Source organism: Borostomias antarcticus (genome assembly GCF_949987555.1).
Source record: "Borostomias antarcticus genome assembly, chromosome: 33".
Taxonomy (NCBI): domain Eukaryota; kingdom Metazoa; phylum Chordata; class Actinopteri; order Stomiiformes; family Stomiidae; genus Borostomias; species Borostomias antarcticus.
Window position 1 is genome coordinate 5332501 of NC_140266.1, and position 19878 is coordinate 5352378.

General features: G+C 47.5%; 1 protein-coding gene across 5 annotated transcripts in view; it reads left to right on the forward strand.

Moving 5' to 3' along the window:
* kcnab2a (potassium voltage-gated channel subfamily A regulatory beta subunit 2a) overlaps window positions 1-19592 on the forward strand; it is a gene marked incomplete at its 5' end in the record, with an annotated part of 73442 nt that extends 53850 nt beyond the window's left edge. For all 5 annotated transcript variants that reach the window (XM_084460636.1, XM_084460637.1, XM_084460638.1 and 2 more), the window contains 10 exons: window positions 7828-7872; window positions 8643-8687; window positions 9225-9268; window positions 9639-9725; window positions 11695-11780; window positions 12096-12216; window positions 13027-13121; window positions 14713-14833; window positions 17985-18073; window positions 19008-19592. In XM_084460636.1, coding sequence (XP_084316762.1) covers window positions 7828-7872; window positions 8643-8687; window positions 9225-9268; window positions 9639-9725; window positions 11695-11780; window positions 12096-12216; window positions 13027-13121; window positions 14713-14833; window positions 17985-18073; window positions 19008-19097 — 823 coding nt within the window. In that variant the 3' untranslated portion in view covers window positions 19098-19592. The remainder of the gene's footprint in view (window positions 1-7827; window positions 7873-8642; window positions 8688-9224; window positions 9269-9638; window positions 9726-11694; window positions 11781-12095; window positions 12217-13026; window positions 13122-14712; window positions 14834-17984; window positions 18074-19007) is intronic.
* Between the last annotated feature and the right edge of the window lie 286 nt (window positions 19593-19878).

Consider the following 19878-nt stretch of genomic DNA (forward strand, 5'->3'; position numbering starts at 1 on the left):
AAAAGGCAGGGGACTGGATGAATAGGTTTTAAAGAAAAGAAAAGAATCTCTGAATAGTCTTGAGACTAGGTGTAAAATTCCATGACAACTCCCACATCTGTGGCTGAACAGCCACATAAAATATATACATCAAATATAAAATAAGAAAACTCTATGCTATACATGTGGAAAGGAAGTAATCTCTCCACTAGGTGGAGCAAGAATAAAAAGAATTTCATTGTGAAATATTTAAAAAAAATAGATTATTTTCTTTCCACATGCAAATCACGCACCAAAACTCCCTTGTTTCAGAAATTTGACAGGAAACAAGGTAAAAAAAGATGGCATGACTACTAATCTAAAAGGGACAACCATTCACCAAAAAACCTTGATTTAAAGTTTGAACAAGGCAAAAAGATAAATGGTTACCAGTGTAAGAAGGGCAAAAAACCTCTTGGTCAATTTTAGAGGAAAAACCCAAACTTATTTATCAACTCATGTTTCAACCATTGTAACTCTTGTAAACAAATATGATATTTTTTTCAAGATAATTTCAAAGTTCATTCACTCTTGTTGTGAATAATCGCATGTAATGTCCTATGGATCATAGCTTCCATGTTTGCGTCTCTGAATGTTTAATGTAGGCTCCAGTGTGTGCGGTTAGAGGTGCAGTCATTGCTGTTGAGATTGTCCATGTTGTCATACCACAACCACGAGAAGGAGGTGACCGGCAAGGTCAGTCTCCGATTGCTCATCAGAGGAGAGGAGAGTGTGGCGGTGACCGTCAAGGTCACTCTCCGATTGCTCATCAGAGGAGAGGACAGTGTGGCGGTGACTGTCAAGGTCACTCTCCGATTGCTCATCAGAGGAGAGGACAGTGTGGCAGTGACCGCTTTGCCCTTGAGATCTCTGGTTCGGCTGCATGGACCGTCCTCTCAGCTACTTTTGACAGCTATTCCACACAGGCCAGAATGTCCTGGTGCTGATTGTTCCATCTTTGACGGGTAGGTTCACCCCGCAACATCTACTTCTCTTCCATGTTTTCTGGCCTGTTCTCAGGCTGCTCATCTGCTCCTGGTAGTCTCTTGTCTCCCCATTGGGCAGGTCTACATAGAGCGGTCAGCCAGCGAGCTCTCGGAAGGTGAGGAGGGAGTCCCTGTCCTGGTTCAGCAGGGTGAAGGTGCGGTGGGACACGGTGTCCGTGTGGACCCCACACAGCCAGGGCGCCAGCAGCACGTACAGGCTCTTGAACTGAACCCGGTCCACACGGTACTGCTCCACGTAGGGCCGGCCCGGGTCGTGCTGCTGGAGGGCCACCTCGGCGCTCCCGCTCCCCCAGTACAGGCTGATGAAGTGCTCCGTCTGTGGATCCACAGATGAGAGAGACAACAGAGACAAAACAGAAGGGCAAAAGGAGAGTCCTCTGGTCTGGTTTCCCTGTTCCCCTCCTTGAGTCCTCTGGTCTGGTCTCCCTGTTCCCCTCTTTGAGTCCTCTGGTCTGGTCTCCCTGTTCCCCTCTTTGGTCAGGAACGGTTATCAGCAGTCTGTTGGAGATACTCAGAAACATGGTTAAGTGCAAGCTCCTCTTCTGCATTTGAGGACAGAGTATTGGGCACGCTTCGGACAAAATGGTCTCTTCCCTATGTCATACTTATCCGTCGCTCACGGTGAGTCGGTGACATGGCGTTGGCCCTGCATCCCACGAACCACCGTCTCCTGGTTCGGCATTCACCCATCACTCCCGGAACGACAGTTGTCTGTAAAAAACACTCAGAAAAACACTCAGACCCGATGAATGTGCCTCAAACTATAAACATGAGATATTTAACATAACCATTTAAAAATATATAATTGGGTTAGGAGATGCTGTATTCAGATTAAGACACTGGCAAACATTATCTATCCCCCCCACTATCATGCACAAACCTTACGTCCTCAGCTACATCTGTCTTGTCCTGTTTATTTACCTTAAAAAAAATGGGTCTATATTGGCTAGTTAAAATCTACCTTGTGGGTTGTTCAAGGGAACTCCAGCAGGTGGCGCCGAATCCCAGGTTGCAGGATTCTCCCTTTCAATTTGCCTGCGGTAGCTGTAACAATTTCTAATCCAGTGGCCAGTTTTACCACAATGAAAACACGTGTCAGTTCTGTCTCCGTTTTCGTTTCCCTCCCTCGGTTTCATTCTGTAGTCCATTCTGTTTCTATCCCTATGATTCTTGTTCGTGTGACGACCCTGTGGTCGTTGTTGGTTGGGAGCAGACGGAAAAACAGTTGGGAGGCGGGGCAGCAGCTACAACAGCGGGTGAACCAGTCATAGTTTGGGAAGGATGTGTGAGCTCTGAGTGCCGAGTCGGCGTGATAGAGTTAAAAACGGAATGACTAGGAGGGGGGAGGGACTCTGAATATTCACCTCTCTGATTAACTTCCTCAGCTACGCGTCTTTCTGACTTGAAAAAACACTCGTGTGCGACTATTTCCCACTTACTGAATGCATTCCAATCTATCGCATTTCCAGGCTCCCTTCCTAACCTAGTCATCTCAAACGCCTGTAACTGAGCCCTAACAGTCGCTAACTCACTAATCTTGAGTGTACCGGACAGGGGGAAATCAGAATGCTTCGCCCAGATCAAAAACTGCACACAAGCATCATCCCAAAACCTTTGCGCAACAATCTTAGCTGGCCCAGACAGCGAACTAGTATTGGTATTCATAATTAACACAATACCCTACAGCCTATAATTCAAAACTAACGGTGAAAAGAAAAGTATAGTTAAAACAGTGTACAAAATACTTACAATACTTTACCTGGATCAATGGTGCGCTTAACAAACAATACAAGGCAAGAGCCGAAGCTCAAACAGTAAACAACAAAACGAACAACTCCCGTGCAGGGACGCAACACAAAGAACGACCAAAGAGGACGAACACAGGACGAACACAGGACGAACACAGGACGAACACACGACGAACACACAGGCCCACGTTTACGACAAGCAAAAAACCATATACTTGCTTGGCTGCACCAGCCACTTGGTCAAAGCTAAAACTCGTTTAGGTTTACCAACCACTTGGTCAAAGCTAAAACTCGTTTAGGTTTACCAACCACTTGGTCAAAGCTAAAACTCGTTTAGGTTTACCAACCACTTGGTCAAAGCTAAAACTCGTTTAGGTTTACCAACCACCCGGGATCAAAGGGACAAACGCATCTACCAGAAACGCGGGTCGGACTACTACCAAACCACTCCCGTAGCTACCTCCGCTGAGAAAAAAAATACAACGGTACAACTCCTACGACCGGTCAAAGGGAAGCCCGTTCTGTGCCAACTCTTTGGCGTATTAACTCAAAAACCGTTCTAAGCTGCAACCGATAAACAACCTTAACTGTACATCAACTGCAGGGGAACAAATTCACGAGACCAAACTCACACTTCTTCTGAACGGCATATACCCTCGTAACGAAACAAGGACGAAGTCAAAGGACAATACAATATAAATATATCTATTGTTGTTCACAACTCCTTAGATAGTTACCTAAAAAAAAAAACCCACGCCGGGGTTTCTGCTTTCAATAATCTAGACCAACACAATCTGAAACGAAACCAAGGCAAATACCACGCATAAAAGGATTCGTTTTTCAACGTACCGTGAGTTTAGCCGAGTGGAACCAACGGCGGACTTCTCCGAACCAATGCAATAGCGCAAAGAGAGAAGATTTCCAGAGCCGCTACTGCTCCGCACGTCTGCGTCCTTCGCTTCCACTCCAGGCGAATCTCACGGCAGTCGATCCCGTCCCGAGTCGCCAATTGTAGTTGAGATTTCGAAAAATGAAGTATTTGCCAAAGCCCAGGTTCGCTCCAAAAAGGTTCAGTCAGATTTATTAAGAAAACAATACGATTGCAAACGGACCTCAAAGTAAAACACAGAGTGGTTCACCAAAATAGAAGTAACATGAGCTCGCCGGATATCCTCCTTATATCTGCTCAAAACAAGGATGTGGTGCAGCCGACATTTGATTGGCTGAGTCGTCTATACGTCATCGTAAGGTGACGGATATCAAACAGTGGTCGAGGGATGAAGCGCACTTTGAATATGAACAAAGAAAACAAAAGGTCTGAGCCAGGACGGGAAGGACGAAGGTGTGGCCCTTCTGACTTAAACAAAGAGATGAGGAAGAGCGAGGTAGAGGAGGTGTTTACAATTACAAAAGAGAGAGAGAAACAAAAGGTTGAGGTGTTTACAATAGCAAAAGGCAGGGGACTGGATGAATAGGTTTTAAAGAAAAGAAAAGAATCTCTGAATAGTCTTGAGACTAGGTGTAAAATTCCATGACACTACACACAACACATCACATGCCTCACATACATATACTACACACATCACATCACATGTCTCACATACATATACTACACACAACACGTCTCACATACATATACTACACACATCACATCACATGTCTCACATACATATACTACACACAACACGTCTCACATACATATACTACACACAACACATCACATGCTTCACATACATATACTACACACATCACATGTCTCACATACATATACTACACACATCACATCACATGTCTCACATACATATACTACACACAACACGTTGTCCACAACATATTGCACATACAAAACACATTACACATATTACTCACAACACATTGCTCATACACAACACACAACACAACACATTGCACATACATAGACTATTGCACACAACCCCCATTGCACTTGCCCCAAGACAGACAGACAGACAGACAGACAGACAGACAGACCGTGGCCACGATCAGGTCCACAAATCTGTCCACTTTGCATAAACATGAAGAGTGAGCATATCCTGCCTCCGAGAGGTGACCGCCTTCTCTGGCCTTGATCCTGGACATGGGGGGAGAAACCTCATCACTAACAACACACACACACACACTAATCTTCCATAAGGGCCTCTCGTAAAGGGCATTCTTTATGAGCCTGCGGTTGGCCATGTGTGACAGCTATGATTGCCTCAGGACTAGTTGAGCCATGTTGAACTGCGGGCCAGAGATGTTTTTAGTCAACATGCAGTAAATGTACATCTGCAGGAATCTAAAGGTCAGAACCTCTCTCTTCAGAGTTCTGTTCTCTTAACTCTAACCCCAGAGATTAATCTAGCTTTGTAGTGAGTTGGATGGTTTGAAATAATCTCTAGAGGGATTATCCTTTTTTCAGCCATACCTCATATTAACCGCATGGTAACAATATGCTTTGGCATATTTCCTTAAGTGACAGATAAAAAATGGACCGAATAAACTGTTAGACAACATCGTTAATATTTGTCCTTAATTCTACTGTCCGTGACCCTAACCCTAACCCTTAATTCTACTGTCTGTATGCACTGTGGGGTTAGGGTTACCCTAACCCTAACCCTAACCCTTAATTCTACTGTCTGTATGCACTGTGGGGTTAGGGTTACCCTAACCCTAACCCTTAATTCTACTGTCTGTATGCACTGTGGGGTTAGGGTTACCCTAACCCTAACCCTTAATTCTACTGTCTGTATGCACTGTGGGGTTAGGGTTACCCTAACCCTAACCCTTAATTCTACTGTCTGTATGCACTGTGGGGTTAGGGTTACCCTAAACCTAACCCTAACCCTTAATTCTACTGTCTATGCACTGTGGTCGTCTACAAAAAGCACTCTGTACTGTAGCTTCATCGAACATCGAGCTGGAGATGGCATGAACCAGACACGCTAGGTCAGAGGTTCTCGTCTCACTGGGAGAGAGACGTGATATATTAACCAGACACGCTAGGTCAGAGGTTCTCGTCTCACTGGGAGAGAGACGTGATATATTAACCAGACACGCTAGGTCAGAGGTTCTCGTCTCACTGGGAGAGAGACGTGATATATTAACCAGACACGCTAGGTCAGAGGTTCTCGTCTCACTGGGAGAGAGACGTGATATATTAACCAGACACGATAGGTCAGAGGTTCTCGTCTCACATATAACAACAATATCGATAACAACAAAAACTTTATTTAAAAAGGCAAGCCGTTAAGAAATGTTTATTAATTTACAACAGCGGCCTGGCAAGAGGCAGAAGCCTCCTGGAGGAAGGGGGGGGGGTCTCAAAGTTAATTTAAAACCAACAGTTAAAATACAACAGCACACATCCTAACCATCAACAGACAGCAGCACACATCCACACATTTCAACACGGTTAAAAGATACAGAAAGAGACAGCAGCAGAGATCTTATCATTTCACACACAGCTACTGTATAGAGGAGGAGAAAGGAGGAGAGTAAGAAAGGGAGAGGAGAGAAGAGGAGAGTTAGTAGCACCTCCTCAGCCAAACTCAATAGGAAACTACAGTGGTGGTGGTCTGGTAGTAGTGGCCTGGTTTGGTCCAGGTCTGTCCATTGATGTGACAGACTGTTGACTTGGCACACATGGCCTTTATCTCTCCGGTCTCTCGTACTGAGCTCATGATCACAGCCCTGCCAGCACCGGACAGTTGTGTGTGTGTTGGGTCTCTATGTGCATTGCGCTTGTACGCACTGGGCTATGAAAAAAACCACAGAGCCATAGAGACAGACAGGGATACTGTCAATATTGCATCTTGGATTTACAGATAGCTACAGTATGTAGCTCATACCACAGTGAACCATCATATACAAACACATCCTCACAAATACACTCTAACCTGGCAAAACCCTTTTGTATTTTAATGAAGCTCAAACCAACAATCACATTGGCTACAGTGTGTGTCGATATAAAGTAAGGGTGTTCTGTGTTGACTGATGAGAGAAATATTGTAAACACACACACACACACACACACACACACACAATCTCTCTCTCTCTCTCTCTCTCTACCTCTCTCCCCCGCCCTCCCTCTACCAGGGGGTAGGGGCACTAACATCTGGCGCTGAGAGCCTGGGAGAAACAGCCCCCTCTCCTCTTCCTCCTCACCCTCTCCTCTTCCTCCTCGCCCTCTGCTCGAACGAGCAGGCAGCACGCAGGCAGGGAGGCGGGGGCAGGGAGGGAGGGAGGCGGGGGGGGGGGGGGCAGGGAGGGAGGCAGGCAGGGAGGGAGGCAGGCAGGGAGGCGGGGGGGCTGGGAGGCGGGAAGGCAGGCAGGGAGGCGGGGGCTGAGAGGAAAAGACCGAGAGGATGAGATATTATAGTATCCAAGCTTCATGTGTGAAGAAAGAGGAGCAGAGGAGAGAAGAGAGGAGGAGAGAGGAGCGAGAGACAGCTGTGACAATAGGGTAGTGATCTCCTGCTACCAGAAGCTCCCAGCTTTAATTAGCTCCATGCAGGGCTACTGTAATTATCACCCCTGCTGCTGCTGCTGATGACTAGTACACTATCAGTTACACACCAGCCCCAGCGTGGCCTAGCGTTGCTTAGCTTAGCCTCTCCTACACACCAACCTAACATATTCCTAGCCTAACATACCCTGTCCTGACCTGCTCTAGCCTAGCATGTCCTAGCATAGCCTGATCTGGCCTAGCCAAACTTAGCCTAGCCTAGATACCAGTCTAGCCCAGCCAAACCTACTATGACCCCTAGCCCCACTCACACACCCAGCACAGGGCTGGAGCCTAACCCTAACCCTAACCCTCTCTGAATGAAAACTACACACTGCAAGATTCCTTTGTGTAAAATGTGTACTATTTACTTATCTAACCCTAACCCAAAAATTCAATTATTTCATTCAGAAATCTATTTTGTACTCTTCACTCTTCATCTATCAGATCATGCTATCGATGAGTATCTTGAGTGTACAGTATCTGATATCCTCTCCCTCTCTCTCTCTCTACTCATTTCTCTGTGCCTCTCTATCTCTCTCCCTCTCAGAGCGGAGGTGGTGTTGGGGAACGTCATAAAAAAGAAAGGATGGAGGTGAGTAGGAGTCTACTCTGACAGATGTTTCTTTGTGTCTGTCTTCCTCCTCCCTCAACCCTGTCCTGGGGTCTATGATACAGTGTGCAGGTAGTCAGAGAGAGACAGAGAGAGAGGTAGAGAGTTAGAAGGATGAAAATTAAGATTAATGCAGGTAGTAGTAGCTACACAGTAGAAAGGTCATGGCAGAGCTAATGTGTCCCTCGTCAAAGATGGGGAATAATGAATTGTCCTCTAGTACCAGGTGTGTTAGCCTGTTATCCTCTAGTACCAGGTGTGTTAGCCTGTCATCCTCTAGTACCAGGTGTGTTAGCCTGTCATCCTCTAGTACCAGGTGTGTTAGCCTGTTATCCTCTAGTACCAGGTGTGTTAGCCTTTCATCCTCTAGTACCAGGTGTGCTAGCCTGTCATCCTCTAGTACCAGGTGTGTTAGCCTGTCATCCTCTAGTACCAGGTGTGTTAGCCTGTCATCCTCTAGTACCAGGTGTGTTAGCCTGTTATCCTCTAGTACCAGGTGTGTTAGTCTGTCGCCCGCTGGTCCCTGTCATCCTCACACAGCCTCTGCTGTCTACAGTGCTGCATTCCTGAGCAGGGAACACTTCCAGTGGACAACTGGAAAACAACATGATTCTCTCTGTTTTTAATCTTGTTTGTGGTTTGTCAGATACTAAGTCGGTTACTGCACAGTGTGATACATAACTGTATGTGTGTGTGTGTGTGTGTGTGTGTATATACACATAAAAAAAAATATATATATACATGTTTTTCAGGCGTTCCAGTCTGGTTATCACGACAAAGATCTTCTGGGGCGGAAAGTAGGTTTCATTTAGCTTGTGTCTCTAATGTCCAAATTCATTACATTACACACCATATTTTACATTTGTGTAAAAAGTCGGTGTTTTGCAGTCCATACACTGTGACAGTACTCGACATTAACCCTTGCCTACTGACCCGACAACGTTTTCTAAGACCATTGGGCCAGCACATTGTGAGACTTGCTCCTGTCCTGTCTGTGATTGAATGGGGGGCAGGTTGTACAGTAGCTGGGGTCAGCTGTTCGGGACCAGGGGACTTGATGACCCCCTGCTCTAATTCATCTGAGATCAGGTGCTCTTAATGAGGCTAAACATGTCAGTCACCCAGAAGGGCTGTAGAGTGGAGCAGTTCACGGTTCTGTTACTGTTAAAGACTTGTGACCCAGGCCTGTGAAAGAAGGCATCCTGGGATCACTGAATAACTAAGACCGCGTGACTCTGTGTGATTCATTGTTATTTTCATGATACTGTCAAACATTGATATAATTGTCCGCGCGACGCCTCATTAGGGTCCCTGTCCTGTTGTGTCCCCCACAGAGCAGAGACTGAAAGAGGCTTGTCCCGGAAACACATTATAGAAGGTAAGCTACAGTCCTCCTGATCAGGGCCCTGTTACAGGAGCAGAAGGAGAACTTTACTACTGGCGCAGAACCAGCTAAGCAATCTGTGCCGAGTCACCACGGTTCCCGAGGAGAAGCTAGGGCCGGTTCTGATCATCGAGATCCTCCAGAGATTGTCTGTATTATGCTGAGGAAGCTTGTGATCGGGGGTTACAATTACACCTCATTAGAATCTGCTCCATTAGAGAACACTCATAGGTGGTCTGCAGCAATGGTGAATTGATTATGTAGCTGTGAGGAGGAGGAAGCCGATGGCAGAACCCTAACTCTAACCCTAACCCTGGGACTCTTGATCGTGTCTGATTGGGCTCGTGTTGTTGTTGTTCTGTAGGTTTGAAGGCCTCACTGGAAAGACTGCAGCTAGAATATGTGGATGTGGTGTTTGCTAACAGACCGGACCCCAACACTCCTATGGAAGGTAAGGTCCAGAAATTACACAACTGGGTCTAGCGATCTTCATCGACCAAATTGTCTTTGTGTTGAGTTGGGTTGTGTGGGCATTGTGACTGCAAAAATAGATTGATGTAGACCAATGAAAATCTACTGCAAGCACATGACTAGATAGTGTGTGTCAGACCCGTGGGAGACAGATGCAGCTCTGCTAGGGTTAGGGTTAGGGGTCAGATGCAGCTCTGCTAGGGTTAGGGTTAGGGGTCAGATGCAGCTCTGCTAGGGTTAGGGTTAGGGGTCAGATGCAGCTCTGCTAGGGTTAGGGTTAGGGGTCAGATGCAGCTCTGCTAGGGTTAGGGTTAGGGGTCAGATGCAGCTCTGCTAGGGTTAGGGTTAGGGGTCAGATGCAGCTCTGCTAGGGTTAGGGTTAGGGGTCAGATGCAGCTCTGCTAGGGTTAGGGTTAGGGGTCAGATGCAGCTCTGCTAGGGTTAGGGTTAGGGGTCAGATGCAGCTCTGCTAGGGTTAGGGTTAGGGGTCAGATGCAGCTCTGCTAGGGTTAGGGTTAGGGGTCAGATGCAGCTCTGCTAGGGTTAGGGTTAGGGGTCAGATGCAGCTCTGCTAAGGTTAGGGTTAGGGGTCAGATGCAGCTCTGCTAGGGTTAGGGTTAGGGGTCAACAGCAGTGTTCTCTCTCCTCCCTTCTGCTGAGCCTCTTCTCATCTTGTATTCATCATCCATCTATAGGGTTATGGGTTATGGGTTAGGGTTAGGGTTAGGGTCAGAGTCATGCTAGTGTTAGGAGGGGTAGAGCAGAGCGGGTTAGGGTTAGGGTCAGAGTCATGCTAGTGTTAGGAGGGGTAGAGCAGAGCACACACTGCAGAGCAATGAGCCAACCCTTAAAATAAATAAGTACAAAAATAAATTAAAAAGGAACATAACCTAGAATGGAGGGGCAAGCCCATTAGAAAAAGTCTAAGATAAAACATATTTTCATTGAGTTCCCTAAAGAGGAGAAAACCAGTGCCTCATGTAAATTATGCAATATGTGAAGCAAGAAATGCTGATATTTCACACTACTTCGGAGGTGCTTTCCAGTTTTGTTGTTGTTGTTGTTGTTGTTGTTGTTGTAGGTTTCTGCTCATCAGTTTCACTAGAAATTGTGGACCTCTGAACACACACGAATATACATGCAGATCTATACTATGCTCATAGTGGCCTTGGGGGACTGCAGTTCTCACAGAAGAGTTTGTCTATTCTCACTTTCAAGTCATCAGTTGGACTGACTAACCCTAACCCTAACCCATTTTATTTGAATAGAGTCCAACCCCATTGGCCAGAGAGAATGTGCTGTGCTCTTCCTCTGGGTAGACCAGGACAAGGAAAAATCACTGGTGTTTCTATAAAGCTGCAAGAGCTGTTTATTTATTTATTTATTTGCCCATCTGCCCTTTGAAGAGTTCACACGGTTGACATTGAGAGTTTGGGGGCATCTGGTGCTCTTCTCTCGCCTGAGCCTGGGGACAGAACAGTTTCCTCCCCACCTCCCTCTCTCCTCCTCCCTCTCTCCTCCCTCTCTCCTCCCTCTCTCCTCCCTCTCCCCACCTCCCTCTCTCCTCCTCCCTCTCTCCTCCCTCTCTCCTCCTCCCTCTCTCCTCCTCCTTCTCTCCTCCTTCTCTCCTCCCTCTCTCCTCCCTCTCTCCTCCTCCCTCTCCCCACCTCCCTCTCTCCTCCCCCTCTCCTCCTCCCTCTCTCCTCCCTCTCTCCTCCCTCTCTCCTCCTTGTTGTGTGTGCTCTCTCTGTCCCACTGGGCCCTGGCGCTGTGCTGGTCATATGGGCTCATATGGGAATCCCTCTGGCAGCAGGCTGAGGAGAGCAGGGAGTGACTGCAGCAATGGGTTAACCCTGACCCCTGACCCCTAACCCTAACCCTGTGGGTGAACCTGACTGGACTCACTGGAAAATCACTGCGCTTATGTCTGTGTGTGTTTGCTTTGGCAGAGACGGTTCGGGCGATGACCTATGTGATAAATCAAGGCATGGCCATGTACTGGGGTACATCTCGCTGGAGTCCTATGGAGATTATGGTAAACACACACACAAACTGGAGCTTCTATGAAATGTCCTGTGTAGTTTATGGTAAGAGCAAGTTGCTGGCAATGTCAATGTGGTGGGATTGAGTCTGGTTTGCTAAAAACACACAAAGATTGCACATGAATAAAGACTGGATAGAAGTGTCTGCTAAGAAGGGCATCAGTTCTTTTAAGATCTGTTTTCTAACAGGCAGTGTTAAACAATGCAATAAATTTCAATCTGCACAGGAGGCATAAGTGGGGTCTATATTTTAGTTTCCCAGTCTAGCCCCCGATCTGAGCGCTTTCTGTTCTCCATCCGTCCCGTAGGAGGCGTACTCTGTGGCGCGGCAGTTCAATCAGATCCCGCCCATCTGTGAGCAGGCGGAGTACCACATGTTCCAGCGGGAGAAGGTGGAGGTGCAGTTGCCTGAGCTCTTCCACAAGATAGGTGGGTGGAGCAGCTGGGGGAGAGCAAACGGGGACACCAGCTAGCTGAGATACAAGCTAACAGAGACACCAGCTAGCTGAGATACAAGCTAACAGAGACACCAGCTAGCTGAGATACAAGCTAACAGAGACACCAGCTAGCTGAGATACAAGCTTACAGAGACACCAGCTAGCTGAGATACAAGCTAACAGAGACACCAGCTAGCTGAGATACAAGCTTACAGAGACACCAGCTAGCTGAGATACAAGCTAAGAGACACCAGCTAGCTGAGATACAAGCTAACAGAGACACCAGCTAGCTGAGATACAAGCTAACAGAGACACCAGCTAGCTGAGATACAAGCTAACAGAGACATCAGCTAGCTGATATACAAGCTAACAGAGACACCAGCTAGCTGATATACAAGCTTAAAGACACCAGCTAGCTGAAATACAAGCTAAAAGAGACACCAGCTAGCTCAGATACAAGCTAACAGATGCATGTCTCTTCAGTGGTGAGTGGTGGTGTGGTGTAGCACAGCTTGTAAGAGTGCGGCAGTAGCTACAACCCACCCAGAGAGATGCCTGTTCTCCGGACTGGATCATGCTCACACTTGTTGTATTTGTTGTGTAACTACCTGTCCGTAGCTGTGTTTTTAGGTACCCTAACCCTAACCCTTTTAGGTACCCTGCTCTACGCTGCAACACAAATTGCCTCTCAGGACAATCTTTGTTCAGCCCTTACAGTATTTAATTTCTCACAGGGTGTATCCGATAGAACAGCTTTCCTTGTGTTGTCTGCTCTGCTGACGTCTTGTTTCTGCCCACCCAGGTGTGGGGGCGATGACGTGGTCGCCGCTGGCCTGTGGGATCATCTCAGGGAAATACGACAGCGGGGTGCCCCCCTACTCCAGAGCATCTCTGAAGGTACACCCCCCCCCCCCCAACACACACACACCTCCCCTGAACTCTGTCAAATTGTACCTGAAATCCTTTCAAATATTCAGCTTTCAAACTATGCAAACCGTCATTCACTGGCCACACTAACGGTTTGAGTTTTTGTATGGATTTTAGATACTGTTTGTCCCTTGTGTGCTCCTCTCTGATTGTCCCTTGCGTATCTGCCCTACCAGCCCCTGTGCCCATGCTCTCATGCGCTGGTACCTGTCATAACCAATGTTCTCTGTCTTTCAGGTTCAAAAAGTCGGTGTCCTCCTAGATGTGTCTGTTTGTTTGTCTGTGTTTGTCGGCCATCTTGACAACATGAAAACAAAAAATTGTTTGCATAGTCTAACACCATGCTATAGCAGTGCTTTGTATTTGATACTACATGTTAGTTAGTTAGCACTGTGCAGTAGGGGGTTTGTGAGTGTGGTTGTGTGTGCTCCCACTCTGGTTTCTGTGTTTTGCCTGTGGGTGGTGGTGTTGCTGTTGGTCTGTATGGTCAGCATGATTGACATTTTGTTATAACATTTATAACAATGTATTACAAGACCTTTCATTTTTCTCTGTTGATATTCAACATAACACTGTATCCACACACCAACACACACACACACAAAACACCCATACACACAAAATACACACACAAAACACACACACTCACACACCTGGCCAGGCTACTGAGCTGAGCTCTTAATAGCAACAAATGCAAATCAGCTCAATATACATTTTCATTTTTAAGAATTCTATGAATTCTCCAATCATGTGTGAAAATGTGGATCCGTGAGTGCAGACGTCCAAGGTGTGTGTGTGTGTGTGTGTGTGTGTGTGTGTGTGTGTGTATGAAAGCTGTGTTCCATCTGACCAGGTAGAGGAGAGAGAGGTGTGCATGTGTGTGTGTTTGAGTGTGTATGTGTATATATGAAAGCTATGTTTCAGCTGACCAGGTAGGGAGGAGAGAGAGGTGTGTGTGTGTGTGTGTGTGTGTGTATGTGTGTGTGCGCGCGTGCGTGTGTGTACATGAAAGTTATGTTCCAGCTGACTTGGTAGAGAGGAGAGAGAGGTGTGTGTGTATATATATATGAAAGCTGTGTTCCAGCTGACCAGGTAGGGAGGAGAGAGAGGTGTGTGTGTGTGTGTGTGTATGTGTGTGTGTTTGGGCGTGTATATATATATGAAAGCTGTGTTCCAGCTGACCAGGTAGAGAGGAAAGAGAGGTGTGTGTGTGTGTGTGTGTGTGTGTGTGACCCCTCATGAAGACATAGCTCTGTCTAAAAGCAGGGCTCCGGCCGACGCAAGGTGCTGAGCAGTGCAGGTGTGGGCCGAGGTTCTGATTCTGAGCCGGGGTTCTGGTTCTGGGCTGGGGTTCTGGTTCTGGGCTGGGATTCTGGTTCTGGGCTGGGGTTCTGGTTCTGAGCCGGGGTTCTTGTTCTGAGCCGGGGTTCTGGTTCTAGGCCGGGTTTCTGGTTCTGGGCTGGGGTTCCGGTTCTGGGCTGGGGTTCTTGTTCTGAGCCAGGGTTCTGGTTCTGGGCTGGGGTTCTGGTTCTGAGCCGGGGCGCTGCTGTGTTTCTGACAGGGCTACCAGTGGTTGAAGGACAAGATCTTGAGCGAGGAGGGCCGTCGTCAGCAGGCGAAGCTGAAAGAGCTGCAGGCGATGGCGGAGCGGCTGGGCTGCACTCTGCCCCAGCTCGCCATCGGTACGCGCACACACACTGCGGCTCTCTCTCTTTCTGTCTGTCTGTCCGTCCCTCTGTTCTCTTATTTGCTCTCTCGCTAGCACGTCAGGCCGGTCACCCGGCTGTCCGGTCCATGATCCGCTGCCTGTGTGTGTGTGTGTGGGAGGGGGGGGGGGGGTGCTGCCAGTTTGGAGAGAGGCATATCTGTGTGTTAGTAGTTGTCGGCGTCCTGAATGTTGGTGCTAGATATGCATGCATAGGAGTCTGTGTATAATGTATGCATGCGTGCATATGTGTGTGTGTGTGTGTGTGTGTGTGCGTGCGTGTGTGCGTGTGTGCGTGCGTGCGTGTGGTCTATTTAGGGAGTTTCCCTTTTCTCCATGTCAGCAGTAAAATGGCCTCCCAGACATGAATGCAGTGAGTAGCTGTGAGGGCTGTATTGACTCACAGCAGAGCAGGAGAGGAAAGAATGTGCCTGCTGACAGATCCTCTACCCTGAGAGAGCTGCTAACAGATCCTCTACCCTGAGAGAGCTGCTAACAGATCCTCTACCCTGAGAGAGCTGCTAACAGATCCTCTACCCTGAGAGAGCTGCTAACACCAGCGAGCAGAGCATGGAAGGAGGGAGTCAATCTGGAGCGTCACTTCACATCTCTCCCAGGGCAGATCAGATGAGATCAGGGCAGATCAGATGAGATCAGGGCAGATCAGATGAGATCAGGGCAGATCAGATGAGATCAGGGCGGACTGGACCCCCCACAGTCCCTACGTTTCATAGATTGTTAGCCTACAGCTAGCTAGCTAGCCTGCCAGCCTAACAGCCTAACCCTAACATATCAGATTCAATCATCATCAGTCCCTCTGGTTTGATGACTGATGCCTTCTAGCCACCTACTTTCTTCAAGATTTAGGGCCCATTCATAGTCAACGCAAGCTACGCTAGCACAAACTACGCAAGGCTACACAAGGTGACGGTGACGCGTCCTTGCGTAGCAACGTGTGTCGTGCAGATATTTGTAACTTTACGCGAGCGCAAGTGCTATTTCACACAAACCGATAGGGGCGCTGACGCAAGGCAGCGACTCCCGTGCGAGTGAATCACTTGCGTAGAGCCGCGTTCACAGCCGTGTCAGCGTAGCTTGCGTTGACTATGAACCAGGCCTTATTCCTCAAAAATCTAAGTCTAGAATGAACACAAGGAAAAAGGTTTACATTGGATCCTTCTTACATTGGTTCACTGAAGTCATCATCTGGACACCACCGCCAGCATGGATACAGTTGAACCTATAGATCAGGGGTCATCAACTACATTTGTCCAAGGGCCAGAATTGTTCTCAGCAGACACTGTGCGGGCCAGCCTTTCAAATCATTAAAACATATATATATATATATATATCAATCAATCAAGTTGGATTTATATAGCGCCCTTCATGATACCCAGAGTGCTTTACAGAGTCCAGTATTCATTCAGACACAGTCATACCGGTGGTATAATAAATATATATATATTGGCTACTGGCTAATAATAAGATGACAGATTCTTAAGAACCCCCTGTCAAAAGCATATATTTGAGGTCGGTAAATAATTCCTAATAAAATAATTTATTTTGTTGTTGCTTCAATATTGGAAGAATTTTTTAGATATTCAAAATAATTCAGAGGGCTGAATGGGAAGCTTTGGGGGTTAGGGTTAGGGTTAACCCTTGGCCCGCGTGCCCCCAGTTGATGATTCATGCTATAGATGAAGTAACGGCATAAAGATGAAATGCTCATCTAGCCGCTTGGTTTGACCCCTCACCCCTGACTTTAGACCTGGTGGTATTTTGGGAAGGTGATAGAATGAGGGCGCTGGTGTTGAGTCATGAGTGATAACCTCCTAACCCCAACCCTTCCTAACCCTAACCCTTCCTAACCCCAACCCTTCCTAACCCCAACCCTTCCTAACCCCAACCCTTCCTAACCTCAACCCTTCCTAACCCTAACCCTTCCTAACCCCAACCCTTCCTAACCCCAACCCTTCCTAACCCTAACCCTTCCTCACCCTAACCCTTCCTAACCCCAACCCTTCCTAACCCTAACCCTTCCTAACCCCAACCCTTCCTAACCCCAACCCTTCCTAACCCTAACCCTTCCTAACCCCAACCCTTCCTAACCCCAACCCTTCCTAACCCCAACCCTTCCTAACCCTAACCCTTCCTAACCCCAACCCTTCCTAACCCCAACCCTTCCTAACCCTAACCCTTCCTAACCCCAACCCTTCCTAACCCTAACCCTTCCTAACCCCAACCCTTCCTAACCCTAACCCTTCCTAACCTCAACCCTTCCTAACCCTAACCCTTCCTAACCCCAACCCTTCCTAACCCCAACCCTTCCTTACCCTAACCCTTCCTAACCTCAACCCTTCCTAACCCTAACCCTTCCTAACCCCAACCCTTCCTAACCCCAACCCTTCCTAACCCCAACCCTTCCTAACCCTAACCCTTCCTAACCCCAACCCTTCCTAACCCCAACCCTTCCTAACCCTAACCCTTCCTAACCCTAACCCTTCCTAACCCCAACCCCATGGCTTGTTGCGTCAGATGCTGTTCCTGGAAGACGGCTGGCAGCTCATCCCTCTGATCGACTGTACAGTACAGTATGCCAGGAGATTATAATCCCAGATTATTACTGCCATACCACTGATCTCCCTCAATTCCTGTACTGTAATCTTCTTAGGTCCGCTCTCCCAGTGGGGTTCTAGTAAACAGATGTTTATGGTGTAGAGGAAACGTGTGTGTGTGTGTGTGTGTGTCATTAACTTTTTGATTGTTTTGACAGCTAGAGCTTCAGTTTGTGATTTAGTCAGAGGATATTCGACATGTCCAGTGGGGGATGTTAACCTGTGTGTGTGTGTGTGTGTGTGTGTGTGCGTGCGTGTGTGTGATTGTGTGTGTAAGAGGGAAAGATCAGAGAAAGGGACATGAAAGAGATTTTTTGTGTGTGCGTGCTCGCACATGCGCGGCTTTGTGTCATTATGTGTGTTCCTTTGTGTCATTGTGTGTGTGCCTTCTGTGCCCTGTTTTGTGTGTGTTTTGTAAGTGGTGGGGGTGTCATTGTATTTGTTTGTGTGTGTGTGTGTGTGTGTGTGTTCTAAGTGGTGGGGGTGTCATTGCTCTTTACCGCTCCCCTACAGCATGGTGCCTACGGAACGAGGGGGTGAGCTCTGTCCTCTTAGGAGCCTCCAACACTGACCAGCTGATGGAGAACATTGGAGCAATACAGGTTGGGTTGTGTGTGTGTGTTTGTTTGTGTGTGTGTGTGTGTGTGCGTGCGCGTGCGTGAGCGTGAGTGAGTGAGTGAGTGAGTGAGTGAGTGAGTGAGTGAGTGAGTGAGTGAGTGAGAGAGAGAGTTTGGATGTTGGAGGGAAGGTGTTGTTGTTGCAGTGCATCAATTTAGTATTGACCATTAGCCAGCTCATTCTGGTTGGTTCTAAATGTCACCTGACCCATCGCTCCCAGTCCGTGTTCATTCCTGACAATCCATAGTAGAATTCTGCCTCCTAGGTAGAACACCCCTGGCATTCTGTTATAACACTCTCTCTCTCTCACACACACACACACACACACACACACACACACACACACAGATATTGTTGTAATATGCTTGAATGCTTCACTGTGCAAATTGATAAGGTCAGTCTCATTGAGCAGGGAGGGTCTGGCTGCCGGCGCTGCCTCTGCTTGATAAGACTCACGCATGTAATGGGATTTTCAAACCACATAATGTTGGCCTCCGGTACATCCAGGCTCTATTTCCTATTGCTTCACGTGGGTGTGTGCACTTGTGTGTGTGTGAACACAAATAAAATTAATGTGTGTGTGTGTGAGCAAGCGAGTGTGTGTATGTAGTCTGCTCTGTGAAATTGATTCATTTTCTGAAATGTTATGCTCACATTACCAGGAGTTAGGTATCGTTCCTGATCACATACAGTGCAGAAGCTCTGGGCATTTCCACTCAATGCCCTGTCTGCCTGCTCCTCCCTCTCCCTCCAACATGGGTGTGACTGTATCTCCTCTCTCTCCCTCCAACATGGGTGTGACTGTATCTCCTCCCTCTCCCTCCAACATGGGTGTGACTGTATCTCCTCCCTCTCCCTCCAACATGGGTGTGACTGTATCTCCTCCCTCTCCCTCTCCCTGACTGATCTCTCCCACAGGTCCTGCCCAAGCTCTCCTCCTCCATCACGCATGAGGTGGACAGCATCCTGGGGAACAAGCCGTACAGTAAAAAGGACTACCGCTCCTAACCCCGCCCAGGGCTGCACCCCGGCAGGGCTGCCCAGTGCACCACCTTTGCCTGATCCTCTGTTTGCTTGAGCTTTTACTGAATGAGCCCCTGGCGCATGAGTCTGGCCAGCTGGCCCGGCGGGGGCACTCATTTAGACTAAACATGAGATGAGAAGCAGGAGGAGCCGTGTAGAAACAGATAAGACACCTCCACAGGGAAGGAAGGATTGAAGGAATGCCAGAGAAAGAAAGGTTAAGAATATGCGCTCATACATAAATCGTAGATAAATCAGTTATACATTCAGTTCAGCTGAAACGTATTTGAAAAACCGAAGGAAAAAAATACCTTTTTGAATAAAATTTAAAAAATAAAAAAAATAACAGAGGAAATAAAGGACATGCTTGCTTGGCAGCCAGATATGTCGTTTATTTAGTTTAGCTTTATTTTCTAATAACTGAATGCGTACCAATGGAAATTACAGTTGTTTTTTTTCCAGTATGAATATACCATAACTCCTATGTTGAACATATACCACAGTCACAGGTTCGTTAGCGGAAGTTGTATTTACAGACACCTGTGTCCTTCAGTCACTGTTTCTCTGAAACAGCCGTTGTCTACATTCTCAGTGTACCAGCCTTATCACAGGCTAGAAACAATCAGCACTTTAGTATTGTAGGTCCTGTAGGTCGATGGAGGGAGTTAGAAGAGGTGAGTGGATGGATGGATGATAGAGCCTGATCACATGTTCGCTGATGCTTCCTTTCCTGTGAGTCCCTGGACCTGGTCCCTCCTCTCTCCTT